The sequence below is a fragment of the Mugil cephalus genome, chromosome 10, assembly GCF_022458985.1.
Source record: "Mugil cephalus isolate CIBA_MC_2020 chromosome 10, CIBA_Mcephalus_1.1, whole genome shotgun sequence".
Classification (NCBI taxonomy): Eukaryota; Metazoa; Chordata; class Actinopteri; order Mugiliformes; family Mugilidae; genus Mugil; species Mugil cephalus.
This window is the reverse complement of record NC_061779.1, coordinates 15,863,507-15,889,197: the sequence shown is the minus strand read 5'-3', so window position 1 is coordinate 15,889,197 and position 25,691 is coordinate 15,863,507. Positions and strand designations below refer to the sequence as shown.

The 25,691-nt window shown below is 40.2% G+C and overlaps 2 protein-coding genes and 1 long non-coding RNA gene across 3 annotated transcripts; 2 read left to right on the top strand and 1 right to left on the bottom strand.

The window, feature by feature from the left end:
- Window positions 1–352: 352 nt before the first annotated feature.
- On the bottom strand, window positions 353–22,064 carry iqch (IQ motif containing H). The gene is made up of 21 exons (XM_047596679.1): window positions 21,902–22,064; window positions 21,544–21,666; window positions 21,316–21,410; window positions 21,162–21,237; window positions 20,759–20,860; window positions 18,747–18,831; window positions 18,383–18,469; window positions 17,882–18,042; window positions 17,221–17,766; window positions 15,620–15,686; window positions 14,657–14,740; window positions 14,391–14,572; window positions 13,371–13,643; window positions 13,031–13,219; window positions 8,614–8,734; window positions 8,093–8,379; window positions 4,921–5,079; window positions 3,527–3,649; window positions 3,082–3,143; window positions 1,360–1,468; window positions 353–1,195 (listed from the first exon to the last, which is right to left on the bottom strand). The coding sequence occupies exons 1-21, from the start codon at window positions 21,947–21,949 to the stop codon at window positions 1,115–1,117; spliced, it is 3,060 nt and encodes a 1,019-aa protein (XP_047452635.1). The 5' UTR covers window positions 21,950–22,064; the 3' UTR covers window positions 353–1,114.
- Window positions 14,921–16,293, top strand: LOC125015040. Its single transcript, XR_007113547.1, has 3 exons — window positions 14,921–15,030; window positions 15,454–15,547; window positions 16,078–16,293. It is a non-coding gene; the product is annotated as an uncharacterized LOC125015040 (long non-coding RNA).
- Window positions 22,065–22,842: 778 nt separating the features above from the next.
- On the top strand, window positions 22,843–25,650 carry aagab (alpha and gamma adaptin binding protein). The gene is made up of 10 exons (XM_047596173.1): window positions 22,843–23,018; window positions 23,288–23,478; window positions 23,561–23,657; window positions 23,759–23,848; window positions 23,945–24,028; window positions 24,108–24,187; window positions 24,351–24,447; window positions 24,555–24,659; window positions 24,789–24,838; window positions 24,969–25,650. Exons 1-10 carry the CDS (start codon window positions 22,925–22,927, stop codon window positions 25,044–25,046), a joined length of 966 nt encoding a protein of 321 aa, XP_047452129.1. The 5' UTR covers window positions 22,843–22,924; the 3' UTR covers window positions 25,047–25,650.
- The last annotated feature ends 41 nt before the right edge of the window (window positions 25,651–25,691 follow it).

Sequence of the window (25,691 nt, the reverse complement as noted above, 5' to 3'; positions counted from 1 at the left end):
CCCGTGTCTTTTATCCTTATTAGTACCTCTGAGAAAGACACTTTTGTTTTTTTGCCCTATAGAGTTTTTTTTATAAACTCATATAATAGAGTTTCACACTGCCTAGTCCATTACATTCTGGGTCCTGACCCCGACTGGACAGCCATCACAGCGTTATCAGACTGCAAATACTGCACCAAGGGTTAGGCAAGGAGCTTAAAAAAAAAAGTAAATAAATAAGTAAAATTGATATTGTATTGATCCCCGAAGAGAAATTATGTTCGTGCGGTTTGACCCATCCATTTTTATTTAAAATTTTAAGACAAAACATTTAAGCATAAGATATATAATACATATTACAATAAACAATACATTCCAAACCAACTAATCTTTTTCCCTTCATCAAACCTGTTTGTGAATATAAATTACAGGATATTTATTTGCCATCTTAATACAACTAATACAATTTGCACTTTGGCTTATAAAGCATGGGGACCAAAAACAATCCATATTTATGATGAACAACATTAACAAACAGACTGGCAAATTATAATATGGTGTGAGTTTCCAGCAAACAAATACTGTTTTTTATTTTTTATTTTTAATGCATAACAGTCAGATTATTGTAATTGTTAACTTACAATAAGTGTCATTTGAGGATTTGAGGAGTAAGTGCGCTCAGTACCAATCACTTCCTAATCAGCCAACCATAGTAATTGATGTAGTCCCATGTGCACAGCAGAAGTGTATTAGAATCTGCACACGGGCCACAAAATACAAACATAATGGATCTCTATATGTCTGGTAACAGTGAACAATACACTAGCTGTTAATCGGTGGATCTATTTATATTCTTTTTAGTATTTTTTTGTGGTTAAACATGATCAAATTAAAGCTAAAATTGCTTCATGCTGCATAATGTAAATGCATGAAGACTTATTGGCACTAGGGTACAATTTCTGCTTTCCAATATTAAAATACATTCATATCAGAAAGCTGCTAATTATACAGATTCATGACAGAGTCGGTGATTTTCAGAAATTTATTTGGCATCCATCCCCAGGACTCCCCGGGGGATTTGACATGACCACTTGACAGGGCGAGAGTAGGGCAAGTTCACAGGCAAAACAGCCGTCTAAACAGATGCTTTATCCTCCGCTTGCACCTTGTTCTGAAAAGTCACCTGCAGTACATCTTCTACGTTCATCATCAGATCCTGCAAACAAAGCAAGTCAAGTCAAACTGATATTCATTATTATTCCACATGAGCACGATCTCTAAACTGTTAAACTTTCTTGAGCAAAAAACGTCCCAGCTGACAACACATTCACTGAATATGCAAGTTAGATGAGGAGGATCGTTAAGTAATCAACACGGTACCTTGAAATTAGTTTCTCCTTGCATTTTAGAGGATGATATTTCCTGATGAATGACTGACAGATTCCGAGCAAAGGTCACAAGAGCCCCCTGGAGATCCTCCGAGACGGTTCTATTAACGACACCGCAAACAAACGAGTTTACTAATGATCCCCGTGTCGCCAGCTAAGAAACAATCACCTTGTTCATCTGATGGCGCCGGTTAAATGAAACTTTCAGCAGACAACATCTTCGGTCTTCAGGGGGATGAGCACAGCTTGATTTAACTGTTACAGCACTGTGTAAGCTAAAGGATTTCTGTGATAAATATGTTAAATAACCCTCTGCTTAACAACTTCTAGAGTTTGTAACATTTACAAAGCCAGAGGTGGCATCTTAATCCTCTAAAAGAATTGCTTCGCTGTCGTGTGAAGCCTTCCACCCACCTAATCGTCGACTAATCGTTTTTTTTTTCATATGCTTGTCTATTTGAACAGAGAAAAGCAACATTATAAGTGCACAACCTTCCTTGACTAGTGACACAGAAATCATTCTTTTCTTGTCTATATTTAATCATTTAACCTTTGACATCCACACTTAGAAATACGATTAAATATCATTCATTTTTAATCTATATTAATAGTGTGCACTACAAACTGTGTATTTTGACAACATCATTGAAATGTTCACGTGATTGTACAGATTGATACAATATAAATACTGAAGCTGTATGATGTATATTTTCTAGCTAAGGTCATCTGTTCAAAAGTGCTACTGCTTAAAAAGTATAGAAGCTTAGATGTTTGTATATATAATGTGCTCATACATGGGCAAATTTATGTATCTTGTAAACTGTAAATTGAATGACTAGCAGTGGTTAGAAAATGTGTACAAAATGAAAAAATAAGCATTTTATTGTCTACTAAGATGAACCGTGTGGTTACAATGCCAGTCAAAGGGTTAAACACATAGTGTAAATTTGAAAGTACGTTAATAACATTGACACAGGAAAATGGTCCTAAATATGAAAGTACAGCAGAATCACATTAAAATAGACATTTCTGGGAGAACCGAAGTCAGTCCATAATATGTATGATAAACTGAGTCAATGGACATGTACAGCAAAGACTTGCAGTCAGCTTGGCAAGATGATTAAAAGAAAAGGATCACAGAGAGAAAGAGCTGGGGCAGACGGCCTTAAAATAAATTCATGGCTCTTCAATCTGTGTGAGACAAGGCCTTTTAAAATTCAATGTTGTACATCGTCTACTCTGGTCTAAACTAAAACTTCATGTGAACTCTGTGGGCTTTCATCAGCATCATTAGTTCATGATTGGTGCATGATTGACTTTATGAGAATTAGGTTCAGTCAATAAAATCGGCCATTTGTAGTGGCCCATTCATAGGCCAGGCCACAACTAAGTAGAGATGCTGTGAAATGTCCTACAGAGAGAACACCAGACCTACGAAGATTATGGCTGAGACGAGACAACTCTGAGGAAGAACTGCTTGTTGGGGTTATTGCCAAAAAAGGTGCAAAAATGCATGTTTAATGAGTGCATTATGTACAGATAAAGTTAAGCATTGTATGTGTGTTGTGAGTTTAAGCTAGCTGTGTTTGTCTTTGCTTGTGACTTAAACCAGATCATAAGTTATGACCAGTTAATGGAGCAAACCAGCTACTTCCAAAGGGCTCGCACACATTTTAAATACATATATATGTTTAATACAAAAAGAAATACTTACATCATTCCGATACTGCTTCGCTCGGTCCTGTCATAAAGAGCAAAAACCGTGCCTTGCTTCCTCTGAAATGTGAGTCACAAACACACAAAGTAGAGCTCCGTCATCACAATCAGGAAGAGTTCTCCACCAATTTACCATAGCTCTCTTTGAACGAATGCACATCAAAAGTTTGACATTTAGTAAAAAGCAAAACAACATCGTTGTCAAACATGGTTACCAAAAACTTTGCTGATCATAAAGGATTCTGCTGTGTTATGCTAGTAGCAGATAATGTAGCCTCAAGCAGAAATGGGGAGCAAGTCACAGATAACTCATTTCTTCCTATTTAGACAATGACTCTCAATGTGAAAAATCTGTGGATTCAATCATATTGTACACAAAGCTACAAGAAAGAACAATAAAAAGTGGTGGAAAAACAACAAACGGGTGCATTTTAAATACATACCTTCCTGTTAAATCCAATGCCGTGAAACTTGCACAGCTTTAAGAACACATTATGGTACAACATGGAAAGGTTGGAGTGAAACAAGTGGTTCCCAATAACTGCGTAACGATTACCAACAGAAGGCTGCAAAAAAAAAAATAAAAAAGACAGGAAATAAGGCGGATACAGACTGTAAATGACGACCCTTTGCATTTGTTTATCATTAATGCTGAGAATAAGTTTGTGTTCTATTGTACTTGGATTTTACGTACAGTATAATAGGTGGTGGTGTGTGTAAAATGAATAGAGAGGATGGTTGAACCCCATCATGTCCTCAGGGTCACTGTCGAGAGTTTGTGTGTGTGATTAGTGAACATGATGAGTACAGGGCACATGTGCTAAACTGTTGGGCCTTTCTTAATTAACTGCAGGGAGGAACAATTAATGCTTGCAAGACATGCCAAACACAAGATGAGCTTAATTGTACGACACCAATCACAGAAACTGCAGTTTGGGGACTGCATTTTTTTTTTTTTTGTTTGCTTTGAGACCAAAGCATTAGTTGAATGCACAAACACTTCACCCAAATAGAGGGATTCGGAGCTTGTAAGGGTCATAAGCAACACAAGTGAGGTTGATTACTTAAAAGTGGCAGGGCTCAAGAGGATAAAAACGTTCCTGGTTCTCAGCCACCTTTGGGAGACGGAAAGAGCAGGCCTAAGCCCCGGCGAGCTCAGGAGATGGCCCATAACTCGCTGTGACGGCTGTGTGTTTGCAGTTGTCACATACAGGGCCCTCACACAACAATAAAAGTGTCCAGCGGGGATTTAATTGTGTTTGTAATATGCAGGTCCCTAATGATGGCCACTGCTGAAGCCATTAACCACTGCAGAGGCTCAACGGCTGCACTGAAGCACCAGGCCACCGACTAAATGAATGTTTGATAAAATAATACAAGTCGCAGATTAACAAGCGTAAACTCAGGCATACTGCTAATAAAAGAACTCCATTGTTTAAGGCCTGGCACCAGGTTGATGAGGTGTTCAAGCGTGCGCACACATGCATAATGAAAGTGGTATGAATTATTAATGTGTTGATTATTTAGGCTCATCTATCAAAATGATAATGAATTCAGCACCTAAACACCAATTGAGCTCAGTGCGTAATTACAGTATTTAGTTGTATTTAACAATAATGAAGAGCAAAACGTTGATCTATCTTCGTGATTACTGCAGCGGCGCGGATATCCTCTAAAGCCTCCGACTGCTTTACAACGGGGTGGTTTCTTTCTTGTCGGAGACAAAAAAACCAACAACTGCATTTCAAATTACGGCGTTTTAAATTGACGTCTTGATCGCTTAAGAAAAAAATGATTAAAACTGTCATCGTGAGCAAATATATAAATAAAATGGTACTTTGGCTGCCGTCTGGAGTTCACAGCATCTCTCCCTGATTGGAGTTGGCACTTGTAAACAGCCTGCGCGGCAATTCAGCGTTCCCCCAGTCATCATCAGAAGCATCTGGGTCATGGCGAGCTGGTCACTGTACGCGACGTCCAGATCGACAGCCCACACCTGCAAACGAGACACAGCGAACGCAACGTCAAAGAAAAGAAAAGCTCATACTAGATTTAATAATTTAATCACCAAAAAAAAAAAAAAAAAAAAATCAAAACATTTCACCCAGCAGTCCCTAAACAGAGAAGGGTCAGCACTGTTTAATCTTACCCATGTGGAGGGTTCAGGGCGATGGGAAAACACAGTTAAAGGTGCGTGTTTGACAGATTTAGGTAATTCACTCGTATAGTGACACACGCACAAAGTAGATCCTTCCCTGTGCATTTAGATTCAGTCTGCCTGGAGGGAGTTTACTTGGCTCAGGTCTGATGAGAAGTAAAGTTCAGATATGTATGGTAAATGGCATCATTATAAGTATATTAAGGGGTCATGTATGGTCGTAGCCTTCTGCTTAAACAGGGCTAATTTTCCCAATAATATCCTAATAGCTATGCCCTTTCTTCAAAAGTGGCGAATAAATCACCAGTGAAGGAGTTGTTAATAACTAAGTGGCAGTCGGCTACCTCCTTTAGCTGTTCCTATTTGTCAAAGTAAACGCTCCTGCCATTGAATGCAAATTGCTGCCTGTCTGAACCCCGCAGTCTCTCTAACCTGAGTACTTTATCTCCACCACACACGGACATCTGACCATAGACGGCAATTATCTGAAAGGCTTTATTTTGTTTCATATTAAATTGGAATTTATTGCGAAAACATAAGGCACAGACTGGGGCAGCGATTAATTGTTAGTTTCCATAATCGATTCATCCGACAATGTGTTTCCTGAGTAAATCGTCTGTAGTGAATCTCTGGATATCATCAGCAGATTCTGACAAAATCTGACATTTAAATTGAAACATAATCTGTTGGTAATTGTCAATTTAATGACCAATTAAAATAATGTATGAATTTTACAGGACCACACCTAAGTATAAATCATAATTCCTCTTCTAATTCTTTAAAGAGATATCAACAATGTATTAAAGGAATAAATTGTCTTTATATCAATATATTTAATCTGCTTTATAGAGTAGAAAGATTAGAGGGCTGTAGCTGGTAATCTGCAGTTTTCCACTGCACTTATATTTTGGCTGCAAGAATGGCTCAAATATTATTTGCATTAAGAGTTACAAAAAAGGCAAACGGTGTATGTTCATGTTGAGGACCAGTACAGTAATACGTGATGCAATCACCTTTACAGTAGCCATCAATAGGTAGATGCAAGTCTCTGTGTATCAGCTTCATGCCTGGGCCTGAGTGATGGACACACTCCACCGAGCCATTCACTCAACTCACTAAAACTCATACTCCCATGTCCCATTGTCGCTCTTAACAAAGCCGTGGGAAATGTAAGCCTGGATTGTACCTGTTTTCTATTGCCTTGCATTTTCATTAAAAACCCTGATGCTGCAGCTGGGGCCCCATCGTTCCACAATGTGAGGAAAGACTGCAAGGGCAAACATATGTGACCCACTTCTTCCCGTCAAATAAAGTAGGCAGCTTTTAGCAACAGGTTTGAATCTAAATTGATGTTTAAATCCAGACAGGTTTGCCCATGTGTCTGTCCTCTATCTAGGCTTTGTGTGTGCGTGTGTGTGTGTGTGTGTGTGTGGGGAGATGGTTAAAAATCTGTCATTAATGTCCCTGCCTCTATTGAAGCACATGCTGTTTTACAGTCTATTCTTAATTATGCTGTCAGTGAATCCCTTTCAATATCAGGTCAACATTAAAGACGAAAATTAATTTCCAGGCTGTCGTGATTTCACTTTAAAGAGTTACATACACATACATTTGAGAAATATCACATTTTCCTCTTTAAACATCTGCAGGTACAATTTAGAGTGAGGATATAAAAATAAAAAATGTGAAACGATTACTAAGATATGTTTTTAGCCTGAAATGAATGAAATATAGCAAAATCTGAAGTTTAAGACTAACAACTAATTATAACTACGGCTGGATTTTAAATATTAAAAGAAACAACAAACACTCAAATAAATATCCTGTTAAAAACAGAATGTTTAAAGTTTTAAGTCACATTTTGCTTTGTTCACACTGTGCACTACATGTAATCCAGAACATACTACCCTCTAGTGGCAAGTGTGTCCTTACTATTGCAAGTGTCTACACCCAGTCCGTTTATAAATGCAATGCCGTTCATTTTGAATTTAAAAAAAAATACTACAGTTTTTACAATAAAGAGGACAAAAGCCAAACAAAATTATTTGACACTGGCCTGAATAAATCCTTCATAAGAAGACATGATATCAGATGGTTTTTCAATAAAATTAAAAAGAAAAAAAAAAGAAAAAGGAAAAAAAAAATCGATGTCCATGCTTTTTTTGTGAATTTGTAAAGTAACTGCAGTGTGCTCTCTGTTCCGCAGGTTTAGTATTTTATAGACCACATTATAAACAAAGCATTTTCATTTTACAGCTCTGGATCAATAGGCAGTCAATGTGGCCACATGTTAGGAGCAGAGGTTCAACCATCGTAAACCAGTCCATTTGAAATATCATAAATCAAGAAGCTTTCAACAAAACTTAATCCTGACAAATGAGATCAGGCTTCAATGGTGCCTCGCTATATAATAACAAGATACATTTCAGCAGACCACTGCAGGTAACCGGGTAGGGGGTTAAACACTGACAGGGTATCACTGTGAAGCTGCCAAATCACTTTGGAATGACCTATTGTCTGAAAGATAGGTGCCTCGCACTTTCTCTGTATTGTAAGGTTAAAGGGCAAACCTTAAATGGTGGAATCAGTGTATCGACACAATAAGACCTGACAGTTTATTAGATGGCCTTGTGACACATTCGGTCCCTGTGCCCACAGTTTGCCTTGTCTGTTTTCAAGATCCCTGGGGAGCAGTTTGGGAGGCACCTATCTTTTCACATAGATCCTGATCCAACCTAAAAATTGATCTTGTCCACCAGTATGGTGAAATTGAGAGCTTTCGCAACATGTATTGAAACTGCCCTGATCCTATATATTATGGTGGCCTTTTCTTGCCCTGTCTGTATCTCACCTTCTGCTCCGTGGTGTTGTGGTCCAGAAATGTAGCCAGGTCCACAGAGACGTGACCTACGATACGGCGCTGCAGACAGGCCTGGCCCACACGGGTGCAGATGGAGTGCAAGATCTCTGGGTGCACGGATGTCTGGGGAACAGTGGAGCCAATGGCTTCCAGTTGACAGGAGCCATGAAGCTGGTCTCCACAAGACAGCACGGTCACCTCACCTCCGGGCTCCAGCAGCAGGTCCACTGTCAAACAGGTGATGCTGTCTGAAGGCGGGTAGGCCTCCACCACACCACCTGAACACAGAGTGAGAGCAGAGAAATGGCTGAACCACACTCAACAATACCCACGTTAAGCACTTAAACTCTCCTAGCAGCTGTTTAACAACCGCTGAAAGTGACATGAAAATTATTTAATTTGTCAGTTCACAAAGGCAACATCTGGGAACTAGAAGGACGTAGGAAATGCATATTTCATACAGATGTATTTGCAGGTGAATACCATACTGCGCCTGACAATAGGTATCCGACCTTGCCTGAGGAAGGTCTTCAGGAAACAGGCCCAGTTGGGATAGCAGGAGGTTTTAGCGGGCTGCGCATAATGGGCCAGCCATTCTGGGATCTCATCTAAATATCTCAGCAGCACCGGCTCCTACAGAGAGAACGTTAAAGAGCATATATTATGGATTGACTGAAAAGAAAGACGATAGAAATAGATCTGAGTACATTATGTGTGCTTTTGTCTTTTTTGCATTAATTCCACACAAAGATCACAAGTACCCGGGACTTCAATTTGTGACTTTATCAAAGCTTTGTAGACGTCGACTGCATTATTGTAAACTCCCCATGTTATCCGGATGACTCCAGTGACTTCTTGTTATCCTTAAGACCTTTGGTGGCTGCTTCAATTTCTGCGCGAGTGTCTGATGGATACTGCGGGAGGGTCTATCGGTGAGTGACAGCCTATTATCAGAAGGCCTCAGGAGTCTAATGGCTTTAACTCACAGCCTCGAAGCACCTGCCCTCAATAACAACTCTCTCCACTGGGCAGCTGATGAATACCTAAGCTAACCCCATCTATCTGGGGATCAATCAGGGCTCGACTGGGATCGATATCGCTCTTGTTCCTGTAAGTAGGAAATGCCATAATGGTTTCACCACTTAATTATGCTGTTAATTTCTAACTTTTGTTTTAGTTGCCCCTAAAACAGCTGGTGACTCAAGGACACTCTTTCCTCTTGCAATGGTGTGACAGGTAATGTAACAACAGTGATGCCGGTAAACCTGTTACTATCATTGCTATCAAAACATGTATTAGATTGTAAAAGTACCACAGTCAGTTCTATTGACTGTATGAAGAAGGATTCCTTTAAATGCAGAGTGTGATAGCATATATATCAACCATTAGAAAAACATTTAAGGTGGCCATACAGCATAAAATATGTGAAGAGCTGACTAAATTCTGAATGGAAGTAATGTCTTTGTTCTTTCCTCACACTATGCAGAGCGTTACTTTGTTTTGAGTATATGTTGTCTGGCTTCACTGGAGACGGGACTAGAGATTATGCTGTTGATATTCCAGTCATGTAACAGCCATCATCATATTCAAGTACTGTAAGAGGCGAGGTCAAATGCTACACAGTGATTCCCCCTATACAAACCATAAAGCACACAATGGTGCGGCAAAAAGTGTAAGGGAACGGTTGTCATTCTCAACGGAAGAGCAAGCTCACCCCAGGACTTTGCCTATGCAGTTCACAGAAACAGCAGGACAGGAAGGAAAGAAAGAGAGGTATTTTGCAATAAATTATTTGGACTTAAACTGCGTACCGTACCCTGTGATAGGATTCAGCTTTTGCTCGGTGTCCACATAAAGCCATGCAATCTGGTCATAAATAAAATAGATGTCTCTCTGCCTCTTTGATTGCCATTTCATTTCTCCATTACATAGTGAAACAACTGAGAAACCGCAGCAAGTTTCACCAGCAAGAGCATATAATCGGACTAGTTATACAACCTGCTATTATATTTATTTTCTGTAACACTGTCACGCTATAAGCTTCAAATTCAGCAAATGACGTGAAAAATTAAATGGGTGCATTAATTGCCTCGTTTCTTCTCACTTCCATAATTTCACATCCCTGGTTGACTTTTTAATGTAGAGATGGCAACGCTTCTTCTGTATAAACTTCACAAAGAAGTAACACAGAACACTTCAAAGTCTTAATTTAGGTTAATTATATAAAATCAGGATATTAGATGTTTAATCTCCTCCATGCAAGCACAGGCTGAACAATATTTAGACAGAAAACATCTGTATGAAATGTCCTTCTACCTCTTCAGTGGTAGTGATTATCAAATGACCCATTTCGTTGACAAACCCAACCTAAATAAGGTGTTGCTTAAGATCTGTTTGTACACAGCATGACAAAAAGAAATACTCCATCTGTTGACGCTATTAGGTGTAATTTTTACCCTCTTGTGCCTAATGATCCATGTGCAAGCTGTGTGAGCGCTTAAGTGTGTGTATGGCCCCCTTCAGGCGTTGCATGGTTGCAGATCTACATGTCTTTAACCTCTCTCTGTGTAAATGCTAAAAGAGGCCTGGGGGCTTTCTGCAGGGTGAAACATTGTGCTGAAAGCTGCCTGGCCTCGCAATGTTTAGAGAAACAAACGTGGTCCAAGACCTCCGTGGAAGCTCGGATACTGTGGACGCGGTCCCTCCTCTTCCACCTCCTTGCGTCCTTTTAGGCTTTCTTTAGCATGGCCAGAAGGGATCTAATTGTTCATACTATTCTGAAAGACCACATGGTATTTCTGTGAGTCACACTGAGTCCTTCAACAAGCAATAATTAAAAAATAAGTAAACAATGCACACAGTCTGTGTAGACCAAAGGCAATTACACTCTCCAGTCCCTGCTTTAAATGTACAGCCATTATTAAGAGTACGGGACATTCCACACACTATTCGATAATATACACTTTAATTACCACTTATTTGTTATTTATTGGTAAATAATTATTTGGTGAAGAACTCTGTTAAATTATGGATTCATATTAAAATGCTTAATTTTATCATTTGTATTTGATCAATATTTAATTAAATTACTACTATTTTTGTAAGAAATTAAAGCATCAATTTACGCTCGCCCCAGCAGTGCGAGCATTTGTCCCGTTCACTAGCCACAGCAATTATATCTACATTTGTTCAGCAAAGTCCTACATTAATGAGCGTTATATCTCAAAATATTGTGAAGTTTCAACATCCGTCCGCAGTTTCTGCTGCGAACAGAACATAACGAGGAGATACACTAACATAAAATATTCATATGTTTGAGTGCAATCTACAACGCTGTTCTGTAATCTTTCAGCCTGGAGAGAGCCAAATGGCTGTCTTTAATACAAACTAGTGCAACAGCAGAAGGACAACGTAATACATTCAAGTGGCGAGTATATTTTAGGGGGGGAAACAATGTCCTAACAAAAAAAATCATGCAGTGAGGAGCCCAGGATGTGGGCTTTGCTTTGATTAAAAGAGCAAGGTGTAGAATAAAGGCCAGTTAAAGTGTTGTGTCCATATGGCCCAGAAGCCCCGAGGCTGTCGGCCTACACTGGGGGCCTCGGCACTCTTCCCTCTCCATGGGACCCCAGCTGGTGAAAGAAACCCCATTTACTTTCCTCTGCTGCCTCAGCCACCATTATGGACCTTGGCTGTGGCTCAGCCACTCTCTGCCATAATTAACAGCACCAAAGCCACAACAATTACAGCCCCGCGCCGCACATACACTATGAATCAAAGAACGAGCTAATAGGAACAAAACAGAGTGAGCACTAAGAAGCTTGAGATGACTGCTGTTCTTTCAAACAGAATAAAAAGTAAAATCGTTGTGCTCCAAGCCCACAATCATTAGCCTGTAATTAGTTTACACAAAGCTCCCAGTTAAATGGCAAAATACGGTAATTAACACATGACAGAAAATCAAAGGCTACTTTGTAAGCATATGAGAAATAAGAGCCAGGGGCTCAGAAGCTGGGTACAGATTGCACCTGTAGTAAATGAATGGTTTACCAATGGTTAAGCATTACATTTATAACGACTTGGTTAGAGGTGAAATCCAAATGCATGTTTTCAGGAGAAATAAACAGTTAATATTATTATCATTCTAACTCTGTATTTTCAATATGTTCACTTTACAAATGGCAACATTGAATTCTCAGCGCTGTAATGCTACAACAACAGACCAAAGGTTAAACCTCAGCTACTAAAGATTAAAATGATGACCATCGTTTAAAAATATGTGCATCAGAAATGTTAACACTGTCTCTGCTGTGATTTAATTATCACTGCTAGGTGAATATTGGCCCCAATACACCAACGCTAGCTGATGTGTGTGCCTCAGGAATGGATAATGACCGTGTGTATAAAGAGGCATTTTATATATATATTGATTTAATGTTCTGAAGCTCAGGGGACAATGTTTAAATACACTGTAGTACAGGGACGAGCATCGTGAATGACATACGTCACATACACCCTGCTGAAAGCTAAGCCATGTATCTGACCCCACTGTGACCTATTATGTTTAGAGCTGCTCCTCTGAACACAGAGCATAATCTTCATTTCTTTTATGTTACTGTTATTGTAATGTTATATGATGAGTTAGCATACACTTTAAACAGCTTTTTTTTATGAGAGGGAAGTAATGATAAAGGCATTAAACTTTATTTGCATTGTGCTTTTCTAAAACCATTGCTTTGGAGGAAGTCATGTAAACCAGACATAATAGTAAAAACCATCAATTTATGGGGAAGTAATTACCAAAAAAATTAAAACACAAAAAGCAAAATTCAGATTCATAAAATGCTGTGTAAAAGTAAACATATAAAACGCTTTTAAAGGCTTGCGTCAATATTTTATGTCAAAGAGGGTGTGACGTGATATCTTTACCTGCATCCATTTTGTGTTCCATAGCTCAGGACCATAACGATGATATTCGTGCCGCGCCCACTTATAGCAGCTAATATGGCACGTATCACAGTATGCTGTACCGCGGCCGCCGTGCTCAGAGTCCGTCTTGAAGAGCCAACGCTGCACGTCCATATTTTCAGTCATGAGCTCTGCCAGTATTTCATGAAGCTAAAATGAGGGAGAAAACTGTGAACTCCAAAATAAATTATACAAGCGAAAATTAGAGAGAAAAACTAAATCGTGTCATTGTGTAATCGGCCGCTGATGAATGGCTTGCTGTAATGCAGCATGGACACACAGTTGTGTTTTTTTTCCCGACCTGGTTTAATGAGTAGATGTCTCCTTGACCAGGTGGTACATCTATCCCTGCCCCAGCAAAGATCCTCCTCCCTCCGGACTTGCTGCCGTGGAGTTGCGCAATAGCCGGTTCTGGACCCAGGATTGGCACACCCAACTCATCGGCCACTGCCAGGTCGTCCGTATGGGCCACCCCACCCACAATGTAGGCCTGCTTCCCCTGGATCAGGTTTCGGATGCGCTTCAGGGTGCGTGGACTGTACTTCAGCAGCGTAGAAAGGCACATGTTGTGGGTCTGGAAGAAAAGAGGGGAGAAGGATTGCTGCTGGAACGCTCTCAGCGTCTCTTCCAAGGGTTGTTTCTTGACCTGATTTATCACTGTGTACACACAACAGCTCTATTATTGAAACAGCCAGCAGGGTGTTGACCTCTCCTGTATGCTAGCAGGTTGAATTGATAAAAGCCGCCTGTGGGATGCCTCCTCTATCCTTCACATCTTTAATGTGTGCTACCAATGAGCTCCTTGGGAATACAACTAATTACTTCACATCTGTATTTATTTGATCCACATGGAATTATCCCTTCTGTCACTGGCAGAATGCGCTGCCAGCCATGGGTAGCAGTGATTCATCTCAGCAACACGTCTGGCACAGTTTAACAACAAAACAGCAGGAAAAATCAATAAAAACAAATGAAGAAGACCTCGTCAGGTTGCATAGTCAATCTACCACAATGGGATCTAAAAAAGATGGATAAAATGGCTGGGCGTAAAAAGGCAATATATTGACACCTTGGTTTTACTGTATTGAGGTAATCAAAACTATTCTAAAAATGCAGCAGTTGAACAGTTAATTAAGAGTAACTTAATACACCTCTAGTGTGTTTACTTCAAGATAACAAAGAGATGTAGTTTCTGTAAGACTGTAAGGACTGAAACAGAGCGTAGCTCTCACAGGACAACTGTACGGTAACAGCCTCATCTAGTTCCCTCTAGAGGAGAAGTCAGAAACTACAAATGCTTGTAGAGATTTCTCTACGTTACCGGGAAATGGTCTACAGCCTCAGGTGTGAGAATGATAAAGCGTCTCATGCAGGATAAAGCCAGAGTGGCCCCGGCGTCGGCCCCATCTGCGGCTCCATCACACTTCAGGAGGCTGGTGTAATAGTGCAAGATGTCGTCGCCCAGATGCTGGGAACACACGTAGATCACCTCCACATTTTCATCTACAGTTACACAAAGAGACCTTTACGAATTACACGTTTAAATCGGAGCACACAGAAAAAGGTAACCTGGGTGTAAGGTCCCACCTCTGATGTCGCACACTCGGCTTATTTGGACGTTCTGCAGGATGTCAAATCCCCTCAAGTTCATTCGCTGGCTCTGACAGTATCCTGTCAGAACGATAAGGTCACATATTCAATAACGTACTAAGAATCTGTAACTCAGGTCAACCGCCTTCGAATGTGTGCATCACTCGGTGTGGGGGTAAGGGAGTTTAGTCTAATCACACTGCTGTGGATTAATTTAGCTTAATAACTAGCAGGTGCAGTGCCCGTCATGTGCTGAGAGTCCTGTTGCACCATGTCCAGCCACCACTGAACTACATCCTGTGATACCGCCAGGATTTTAGACTATGTATGTCTGGATTTCTGCCTGAGAGAGAATCCTCAACTGAATCAAGGTAATTAAATGATTGGATTCATGCTAATTAACAACAATGGGGTTCAACTTTCTAATTATCCTTGCTCACACAGCACTCTCTGTAGCAACCCCAAGTGCAAATAAAGCATTCCATCTGCTAGTAATTAGGCTTAATAATTTTAGACAATCGCTCAATGATTTACAATGCACATGCCTGATTACAGTCTAAATGTGGTGAAATTAGAACAAGAACCGATCATAGCTTGCACTCCATGTCTAGTGCAAAAACAGCTTCTTGCTCTATTGTGTGTGTGTGTGTGTGTGTGTGTTTTGTTTTTTTGTTGTTCAGCAATGGAATAAGACCTTTGTGCCTCTTGTAAATATTCAACATAATGGCTTTTCATTTGCTTAATCTGCAAATTAAATGGCGATTGAGACTAAATTGTTCTGTTCCCTGGCATAGGGACTGTCATCATCCTGTGAGTGCTTTCCTGCAGAGAGTCATTTGAACGAGACAGCGCGCCTGCACCAGGGCCACAGTCTGGGGCAGCAGAGTGGTGAGACTGCTGCTACATCAGATGTGTGTGTGTGTGTGTGTGTGTGTGTGTGCAGCAGGCAAAGAAAGCTACCTAATGAAGGGATGTGGATAATGGTCCTCTTGGAGGACTGGATATGTTTCCAGTTGGCTGCCAGATGCTGGGGACGGAGAAAAGGAGTGATCAGAGAGGGGACTGCCTGAGTGAATGCACACGCACACACACACAAACACACACACACAGAGAGAGACAGACAAATCATCACATCACTGCATAGCTAAAATGCACCAAGCCAATCTCTCTCTGGGCTCACAGAAGCAAACCAAGCATAAAATACCGTCGTAATTAAATTAAGCTTTTACTTTAGAAACATCTTCTCACAATTAATTCAATCAGCAAGGTACATGATGCCACTGCCAGGGGAAGATTAGCAAGCTTAATTAACAGGGTATGAATGTTACAAGAGTGAGAACATACATTTAGTGCATGTATACACGCACAACGATGTTACGACTAAATGAACTTGTAGGGTCTAATTAATATTATGTCAGCTCTCTAAAAGATGTTCAGCCCCCCAGATGACAGCGCAGACATGACATCTACACACCGAATGGGAAAAGAACCATGGAAGATTATGCGTCTAGGACAATTGTGCTATCGTACTGCTACTGCAGAGCAAAACAGAAATTGTTTTTCCGTTACGTGATTATTGTAATGTAATTTACATTATGTCGGAGCAGAAATAAGCTCAAATATTTGAGATACTGGGCATATTTGTGAAACGTTGGAAAATAAACAACAACTGAGTCCATTTGCCTTTAAACGCTTGCATTGAATTACATCAGTTTTGGTGTGACTTATATTTTTTACTTATCTACTTTATATGTTCGAACTAACCCGCTGTGTAAACGGTCAATAATCTCACCCTGTTACAAATCACACATTATTCCACTGCATTTACGACCATTTCTACTCCAAAACAAGAAGATGACGGTTTACTGTGTAGTCTGTCTTTCCAATCTGCTTTCATTTCCCCTTCGTGCCTATGAAGAGTCTGCTCTGAATAATAATTGGTACATGCAGCTAAACACCAAAACCAATAGAGACTTTGAGACTTCTATGCATAAAACTAATAACAATGACCATATTAAACTATCTACCATTTATCCCTCTGACTGCTTGGCTGCAGTTTTACTTTATTCACTTGCTGTTATCTATTTTATCTGTATGTTATCGAACTTCTCTAATATTTTTGATTTATCTGGGCCAGTGAGTTCAAACTGGAAGTTTCAAAAATATGCATTAAAGCATTAAAAATTGTAATGCGGTATGAATACTGACATGGCATTCCCTCCTTGTTCTTACTTTTTAAATTATCCTGGGGTACTAGAGATTCTTGGCGCTTCTGAAATGGAGCTGAAGTTATTTTTGCATTAACAGTAGCACTACTGAACCTTTTCCCTACAGTGTAAAACACATATTTAATGTTTAAATCACACAAGCACAAAGTAGCATTGAAAAATGATGCCGAAAACTTAATTTTAATTAAAGCAAACCCATGTATCTCAAGGTTTTATAAAATATCTGACCATAATTTGGAGAAAATGAGAAAAAAAAAGCTAGGTCAAACTTTGTCAAGGGGTCATATTAAATATGAGATTGGGAGAAAGTGAGTTGGATACGAACGTAATCACCTGAGCTCTGCTGCGATAATTCTCCAGCTGACTAAAGCGCCGGGCCTGCAGGGCCGTCCTGACACGACGCATCTGAGCGTGCATCAACCATGAGATGGCGATGGTGCCTGCCGCCCACTTGCGCCGGCAGTGGCGCAGGTAGGCCGTCCGAGCTACGTGACGCCTCCAGCAGGACTGGATGCGGATGGCGGCCGCCTCAAAGCCTCCCTCTCCCTTGTAGCGCTGACCTGGGCGTACGACAAGACCCAATACCTCCTCCCAGTTTTCAAGCACTGACAGGAGTGCGATCGCTGAAGGGGCGTTTCTCCAACCGTCATCCCATCCCTGGCTAAACTCCACCAGTCGTTCTCCACTCACTTTCGCCAGAGGCACCGCGAAGTCCCTGAGAAGTTTCGTCAGGTCCCCCAGAGCATCGGCCACACTGCTCCAGCTCAGGTTCACACTCTGCTTGAAGTGGCAGAAATCAGTCGCCACAGGGTCCATTTGTCCATTTATGATTGAGAAGGTGTATTTGGTAATGTTTTCAGGAACCGACACAACTAGATCCTACAGAGGGAAATAAGAGAGGGACAATTATAATATAATCGAGGTAAAATAAATTGTTTCTGATCACTTTCCCTTTCTTAATTTAATCCACTTAAACTTCTTCAATCGTTCATACCTGAGGACTTTTCGGGATAAGACTGTTGATGCTCTTGGACGTTGTGGTGGGAGGAGGCGTCGTGGTGGTCCAGAGGGGTGGGGATTCTCTGTCTGTACTTGCAGAGGTGGATTCAGAATCTGTGTCCCATTTTAGCTGCTTTTGGCATCTGGACTTTGAAACTAACAGACCAAAATTCACAGACAGGCCTTTCAGTGACCGATCAGTAGCAACATATCACCACTGTCAAATAAAGCAGCCGTCGTCCCTTCTACTAAAAGACCGCCGACCAAAAGGCTAGCAAAATAAAAAGAAAAATACTAGACAGTCAAAGGTGCAGGACTTTTTTTTAAATCAGGAATCTTCACAGGAATGTTAGCAAAGGTTTCTTTTTTTTCTTTTTACAAAAGCACTACAGACTACATAGGTCAATCATGTTATAATATTTTTTTTCCCTTAACTAAACAGTTGAGAAACAGAGGTAAAAATGCTCTGTTACTGCTGAGTGTGTAGGGCGCTGACCTGTTTTAGAAGGATATGAATCCTCTCTTGGGTGAAGAGAAGCAGCTTTGTGCTGCATCGACATACAAAGCAAACTTCGATGTGGCACTGGGGGAAAAAACGAAAAGCAAAACAAAAGAAATACTAAAACACTGTGTTCATCCTTAAGTGTGTTTAATGATTTGAACCTAATGATTTAAAAAATATTAACTATATAAAACAGAAATATATAAAAGTTAAATAATTCAGTATAAAAATAATTGCAGTTATAGGAATATAGGTATAAGATTCTAATGTAGTAAAACAAACACCAAGCAAATGCAAACTGTCTATGAGCATTTTTCTGCATTACTACAAAAAACAATGTGGAGAAATGTCTGTAAACCTGTCTCTGTTTCTTCTTGCGGTGCTGCCGGGATGTGACGATCCTTTAGTTCAGCCCTTTGGTGGTGGATTTTACTGCGTTTTGTCTGAAAAGAATATTTATTGTAGATCAGATATAAATGAAACTAAAGCAGCGCTACATAATATTTCCCTTGGTCGTCAACATTACAAAATGACCTGCCCTTTACTTACTCAAACTGAATGCAACTAGTTAAGACCATGAACATGCTTCAAGGTAAGGTTTTTACACAGCAGCTACCTTTAAACAGCGTTAAAAAAAAAAATAGACTGTTGCATAATGAGTACAAATGAGAGGCTTGGGATAGTATACATGGATATAATATTTCTACAGTCCCTAAGGATTCAGAAGCCATAAAAACCCAACGTTAAGGATAAAAATAATAATATAAATCCATACGTCAATTCTGTTCTGCTAAACTTAAACATTTTTAATTAAGAGTATTGTAAGTAGGGGAAATTAACATCAGATTTAATGTCTTACTTCGAGATAAAAGAAGACGTCTCAGATTCAAATGTTTCACTACTCATGGAACACAAACTTTGTGCTCCTCCAGACTTGTCACCTAATGTCCTCCCTTTCATTCTCCTCAGACCACTGAGCTCTCTGACAGACCACAGGTAGTAGCCAGGTGCTTGGAGATTCTCCCCTCAAAGGCACACATCTGTTTCAGATGAGGTTGGGAAAAGGTGGCACCTTTTGTAAAAATGCTAAAATGCAAAAGCTTATTCCCTGGCACGGGTACGGGGTAGAGAAAAGCTGGCCTGAGTTGCAGGAGGCGGCAGCAGGCAGAGAGCCAGTGGTTAGCAGTTGGGGAAGCTACGGCTGTCTTATTGGCATGCTGGACCAGGTACCCACTTCTGTCTTGAGACAGCTGTAAACCAGTAGCCCATAGCACAGCAATCAGGCGCCTGTTTCTTTAGAAGAATGCTGATGTGCTGCAATCTGCTGCTTTCCGCTTTCTGCAGCCAGCACTCCCATCTCTCCTATATCAGAGTGACAGTCTTGGCCTCTATCTCTCATGTCAATTATAGATTCCCAACAACATATTGGAAAAAGAAAGTGTGTAAAATATATCTAAAACTAATACCGACCTTTGCAAAGATTAATTTGTTTTGCTTTGACAAGTGCTGGATGTCATCGCTAAGCCAAGTGGCCTTTATGTCAGAGTCTGCCTGAGCGTGAGACCTGAAACATCTATTAATGCAGACTTGTATCATCACTCTTCACTCCACCAAGAAGAGTCTATTCCGGGGTTTAAGGGAAAGCAACAATGATATCCAATTCATCTTAGTTATTGCATGGATCTGTAATGCTTCCTAATCAAATCTTTCCTGCGGCATGTTCTGTATGTTAATATTTCATATATATAATTCATATGAAAGACTCCTGACACAGGAATCAATTTATCACTGTGTGGTGCATATAACTGGAGGACAAAGCGCTTTTCTAAATTTTATGCACTGATTGGTTTCCTTACCAGCAGTAAAGCTATAGAAAATCTAGAAACCGTAACTAATCAAGTAAAAATGCGGTTCGATTTCTGCAAACAAATGAAAAGTTCAGATTATTCTAGCTGCTGAGTTTTATAAGTGTCATCCACTTCATCTAGACTATTCAATCTGACAAACTGCGGTACGTAATTTGGGGAAAATAAATTAGCTTCCACCTTGACTTCATGAAGACACTGAAAGAGTCCACCTCACACCTGAGTGAGGTTCACGTCGTTTATTCAAAACCCAGCTGATAAAAACCATTAATTACAATGAGAAAGCTAAATACATTAAAATCACAGAGTAACACCGCAGCCGCATGCATACAAGTAAATTCATGTTTTAGCATTATTTTCTATTGTTAGTACAGTTAAACAGTATTTACATACTGTATTAAATTTTAAACAGGATCTCTATGCAAAACATACTTTCCAGGGAAGATATACATGGCGAGCTAGAGCTAAAATTAAAAATATTATGCATTTTAGAAGGCTTACTTACTCCATTTGTGCTCCTCTTGTGGACTTCAGGGAGCGATAGCCCAGATTTCTGTGCCACAATGGCTCTGTTGTTTGGCTGAACAGGATAGTACAACAAATGTGGCTAAATGAGAGAAATAAAAGAAGATCTGAATTATACACTGTACATGAGGAGCAATAGTTTTGCTTAAATTGCATCAACTTGCTTATTAGAAAATTGTTAATGTGTCTTCCTTTTGTCTCTTGTGCTGAACATGGTCCACTTTTATTTATCTTGCCTGTTGTAATAATACATTGGAACAGCTGGATTTCAAATCTTCTGCTTCTACTGTACATGTTGTAGCTTGTACTTTATATCACATGCTAAAATTATCTTGTCATTCATTCGTTCTCTGTTCATTTCTTAACAGGAATAATAAATCTACCTTTCCCCCAGCTGAAACTCCTGGAAGCCGTTCCCTGCGTGGATGCACATCTGGGATTCTCTCCAGAGATGGTTTCCTGTGTAGAGTCCTTCTTTCAAACTCACAATCTCCCATTACCAGAATTTTATAACAATTTAAACTTCTCCTTACTTACCATTTAGGAATCTGAATCTTTTTTTGTATATCTTCAATGCTCGGAAGAACCAGCTGCTGCTTATTCACTGTTCTCAGACAATCCTCCGCATGTTTCTATATACAATTAAAGAACAGGTCAGTTAGTTTAGTGGGTTTATTTCGGCACACATCACATTAACTGTGAGTTTATCTAATCTCTATTCAATATCATAGTTATCAGTGTTTATTCTGCATGAAACTTTCTCACCCTGATGCTGTTCTCTGTGTTACGAATGGCATTGTCCAGGGCTTCAATGTCCAGCGTTAAGTCCCTCTCTCCAGCGGTGATTTTTTTGAGACTGGACCTGAGTTGTTTCAAATCATCTTGAACCTGCAATATATAGGTTTACAGCATGCACACTTCAAACAGCTGATCTAAAACACAACCAACACAATTGTACTTTTAACCAGCTATATTGCTGCATGAGGTAGTTTAGAAACATTTCTGGGAAATTTGAAGGTTTCATGTCTCAAAAAAAGTTTTAACTTTTAACTTGAACTTCAAGAACCGCGATGTTACCAAGCTAAAACCAGACAGTGCTTCTCTAGAGTTAAGACAACATTACCTGAACTAGAACTGCTCCCAGATTGTCTTTTTTAAGTGTGTCAGACATCTTTTTAGTCCCGGATTTAATAATATCGCTTAAACATCCGACACGATATCATAATTACGACTTTTAATAGTGACTGGCCAGTGAGCTAGTCATCCAGTAAACTACGCCTAATGAAAACTCTTGAAACAGTTGTCGTAGCCATGGCGACGAGACTCCAGACACATATTTCGCCAGGGACATTCCTGGCTTGAGAGCCATCTGCCAAGTTTCGCTACAATTTACACATAAAAACAAATATATAAACATATGTACGTCCCTTTTTTTTGTTTGTTTTGTTTTTGTGCTACTTTATCCACTTGCGGAGCAGCACTGTTTGAAACACTCGAACGGGATTATTTTCCCTACCTATATTTTTTTCGCCCTAAACAGAAATTGTATTTTTACTATCTAAACTTACAATATTAAAAAATAAATAAATAAATAACTGCACAGATAAATGTATGTATTTGGGATTTTTTTAGTAAAGTTGTCAGATTTCTGAAATTAAATCCGAGGACATTTAAATAATGTAAATAATAATAATAATTAAAAAAAAAAATAAGTGTATTCATATTATTGTATGAAATGAAGAAATATGAGCAAATACTGTTTCATTTATTTTGACACAGTAATATTTAAACTTCGCTACCGTAATAGTTGTAGTCTGCGGGCAACATGCCCCTGCTTCCTATCCGGCTACCGTAATAACCGTTGTTCTAGCCTCCATGCAACATTTTATTTTCTCATTCATAAAACACTAAATTCGGGGACATTTTCATGGACAGCTTCAGCCGGGGGACATGTCATCCAAAACGGGGACTGTCCTCAGAAATCGGGGACCTTTGGTCACCCTAGGTAAGAGCAGCTGATTTTTAACGTAACCAGACGTTGCCCCGGAAGTGACCGTGGGGAGGGAGTGGCTGACAGAGTTGAAAGGTTAAAGACACGCTAAAGCTAAACTAGCGACAGGAAAAGCGTCCCCTAAATACCGTAAAAATGTCAGAGACGGAGGAAAACACAGAGATGAGTATTCCGTGTGTGCTTGTCACTAGCTGTGACAGTGGGTTTACCGAAGAAGACCTGATAAAACGTAAGTTCAGCTAAGTCTAATGTTTATATTTTGGTAGCAGGCTAACGTCAAACAAGGCTAGTAGACTACTGCATTTGGAAGCACCTGTGCGTTAGTAATATAGGTTAATAACTAATTTGTCCGGTGTTGTTAAGTCGGTTGCGTCCTTTACGTTGATGGGTCTGATACGAAAAACTCCGTGTGCAGTTTGCACTTGGACACATGGTATTTCTGCATTTAGCGTGTTCACAGTGAAAGTAAGTCAGCCTAATGTGTTTTCGCCTTTGCAGAGATCCTCAGTACGAAGACTTTGCCCGAGCCGACTAAGCGAGAGGAAACAGTAGTGTGGTATCCCTGGACCATCAACAATAAATATTACACAGCAGATGTCAGGCTATGTGTTGTACCAAGCACCTTTCAGATGTCATCAGAGATTGCTCAGTCTATGCAAGCTTTCATTGCTTACTTTGACAGTACTAAGGTATGTGACCCAAAGGTGTGGTTTTATTTAGGAAACCTCAACACTTACACACGTGTAACAACTATGTGCATGCTGTTTCCAGACGGATGGATTGGAAAAGCTACAGCCTTGGATATCAGTGGTGGAAGATCTCGCTCCGGAGGTGCTCATTCTGGTGTGCGACAGAGTCTGTGAAAGTGGTTAGTACTCCAGCTCTATATGGTGTCTGCTGTTCTGCCCAAAATATTGTGACACGAGTCCAGTACTGTGTAAGGTATGTGTGATTTGCTTTGCATTCCAGGGGTCACCAGACATGAAGCACAACAGTGGTGTTTGGCTCATGCGTTTGAACTAGTGGAACTCAATCCACAGGAGCTTCCTGACGAGGATGGTGAGTTGTAACACTCAGGCAGCAGAAATTACGCTACACTTACATTTTTTGGGAAGTTGTCGCACTCATGTACATTATCTGTGTTGCCTGTGTCAGATGACTTTCCAGAATCCACGGGGGTAAAGAGAATTGTTCAGGCTCTCAATGCTAACGTGTGGTCCAGTGTGGAGATGAAGGATGGTAAGATGACGGTTAACCATATAGTTGCATAACGTTTCTGTTTATGTGTGGTATTTGACAGTTTATATCTGTCTAACAGGGCACAATCAGGGATTTGGCCTGATGAGCAGTTTGGTGGCCTCCAGACATAACAACCCCCGCAGCTGCCAGGATCCACCTGTTAGTTGATTTATTTTGCTTTAACCCTTTTAATTTTTGTATTAATTACAAATTTTATCTTTTAAAAGTCTTCTTATATGTTCACAGTCCATTTTCATTTAAATGGGGTTTTAAACCCGGTTTTGTGGAGGTCGTGCTGACCCTTGCTCGTTTTCTGTCGCAGTCTTCCAGTTTGCCAGTAGAGGGCGCACTTGTTAATGAGGAGGCCGACCACACAGAAAGTACTACAAACACAGACACACGGGAGGACGCAGTAGTTGGTACGTGAGCATCCTCTGATGGAGTGTGACTCGCCATTTCTTCCCGGTGTAACTCCTGCTGATGCGACTTGCGTGTAGTTACATGTAAACTGTGTCGGTCCCTGCAGATGCAATGACTGATTTGGACATACAGGAGCTTGCCAATCTCACAGCTGGAGATGCGGATGTGGATAACTTTGAGCGCCTTTTTACCAAATTAAAGGAGATGAAAGGTAACTGAAACAAAAGGCGTAACTATGTCCTGGTATATGTTGTTTTCTCATTATGGGTGTGGGAGGTCAAACATTTGCAAACCTGGCATCTTTATGAATTAATGGTTTTCTCTGATTTTCAACATGCAGACAAAGCTTCTTCATTACCTCATGAGCAGAGAAAAGTCCATGCAGAAAAGGTATGCAACTGATATATTTGGTTCAAACTTAATTGTTGCAGCAGCAGCACGTTTGAGTGTCCATGCTCAGTTGACTGAAGTTTTTATTTTAAATGTGCTACAAAGTGTTCATGCCAAATCCGTTTTCCAGGTGGCAAAAGCGTTTTGGATGGCCATCGGTGGCGATGAAGATGAGATAGACGGGCTATCGTCGGGTGAGGAGAGCTAAAAGTAGCTTGCCTGCGACTCAATCTCCTGTCTCCTGATCCTCCCGTCTTTCCTGGGGCTCCCACAAGATTCAGCGCCCCCTGACGTCCTGCTAGAGCTCGGAAAGTGGAGGCGCTTACAGATGGTTCTGTAGGCTTTATCGTATTTAGAAACTTTTTATTCTTAGGACGAAATTATCTGAGTTGAGAAACGGATGGAAACCCTGATTAGAAGAGAAGAAGCCAGTGAGCGGCCCCGATCCTCAGTCTACTCCCCCGGGTCCCTCGTCACACTTTAGCCCAGAGTGAACCTCAGCACGTGAGAAGTGTTGCAGGCGGAAAAACATTAAATTGTGTGGGCTTTGATTTATGTGTTTGTCTTTATGTACCATTGACACATATTTTAAATGATGTGCCTTATCCTTGTAAGAGATTTAATGCACATTCGGGTGAATCAACATAAAAACTTGTGATTTTATTTTTTTTCTGCCATTTTGTGAGTACGGCCTATTTACACTACGTGGGTTCGTACTGCTCAAGTTATTCAGGTCAGAAAAATAAGAATACGTGTATGCTACATTAATGAAATAAATGGAAATGCAATAAATGAGTAGTATTAGGAGCGTTTCTAATATTGTATCTATCATTTGTGGAGAAGCATTGAACAA

What these genes read in the sequence shown, in the direction of transcription:
- iqch (XM_047596679.1), bottom strand. Translation starts at nt 21,949, where the DNA reads ATGTCTGACACACTTAAAAAAGACAATCTGGGAGCAGTTCTAGTTCAG. An exon ending in TGGGAGCAGTTCTAGTTCAG is followed by an intron (nt 21,667 to 21,901) that starts GTAATGTTGTCT and finishes TATATATTGCAG; the next exon opens with GTTCAAGATGATTTGAAACA. An exon ending in GAAGACCTTCCTCAGGCAAG is followed by an intron (nt 8,380 to 8,613) that starts GTCGGATACCTA and finishes CTCTGTGTTCAG; the next exon opens with GTGGTGTGGTGGAGGCCTAC.
- aagab (XM_047596173.1), top strand. Translation starts at nt 22,925, where the DNA reads ATGTCAGAGACGGAGGAAAACACAGAGATGAGTATTCCGTGTGTGCTT. An exon ending in CGAAGAAGACCTGATAAAAC is followed by an intron (nt 23,019 to 23,287) that starts GTAAGTTCAGCT and finishes TCGCCTTTGCAG; the next exon opens with AGATCCTCAGTACGAAGACT. An exon ending in GAAAAGTCCATGCAGAAAAG is followed by an intron (nt 24,839 to 24,968) that starts GTATGCAACTGA and finishes TCCGTTTTCCAG; the next exon opens with GTGGCAAAAGCGTTTTGGAT.